This window comes from Eimeria mitis, genomic scaffold (assembly GCF_000499745.2).
Source record: "Eimeria mitis Houghton genomic scaffold, Emh_scaff3470, whole genome shotgun sequence".
NCBI classification, from domain to species: Eukaryota; Apicomplexa; class Conoidasida; order Eucoccidiorida; family Eimeriidae; genus Eimeria; species Eimeria mitis.
The window spans coordinates 2,991-3,326 of NW_013571812.1; the positions used below are offsets into that span (position 1 = coordinate 2,991).

General features: G+C 54.8%; 1 protein-coding gene across 1 annotated transcript in view; it reads left to right on the top strand.

Annotated features, from left to right (window-relative positions):
* Positions 1–240: 240 nt before the first annotated feature.
* Positions 241–336, top strand: part of EMH_0066420 (uncharacterized protein) — a gene marked incomplete at both ends in the record, with an annotated part of 2,889 nt that continues 2,793 nt past the window's right edge. The window contains one exon of the mRNA XM_013498502.1: positions 241–334. Within this exon, the coding sequence (XP_013353956.1) occupies positions 241–334 (94 nt within the window). The remainder of the gene's footprint in view (positions 335–336) is intronic.

Below are 336 nucleotides of genomic sequence, written 5' to 3' on the forward strand. Positions count from 1 at the left end.
GAGGAACTAGCTTACACCCCCTGCTGCTGCTGCTGCTGCTGCTGCTGCTGCTGGTGTTGTTGCTGCTGGTGTTGTTGCTGCTGGTGTTGGTGCTGGTGTTGTTGCTGCTGCTGTTGCTGCTGCTGGTGTTGTTGCTGCTCTTGTTGCCGATGTTGCTGCTTCTTGTGTTGCTGCTGCTGCTGTTGCTGCTGCTTGTGTTGCTGCTGCTGCTGCCGCTTGTCTTGTTATTACTATTACTGTATGTCTCTTCAGCAGCAGCAGCAGCAGCAGCAGCAGCAGCAGCAGCAGTGTACGTATAGCCGAGGAGACACTCCACGTAAGCAAAGGGATCCACCA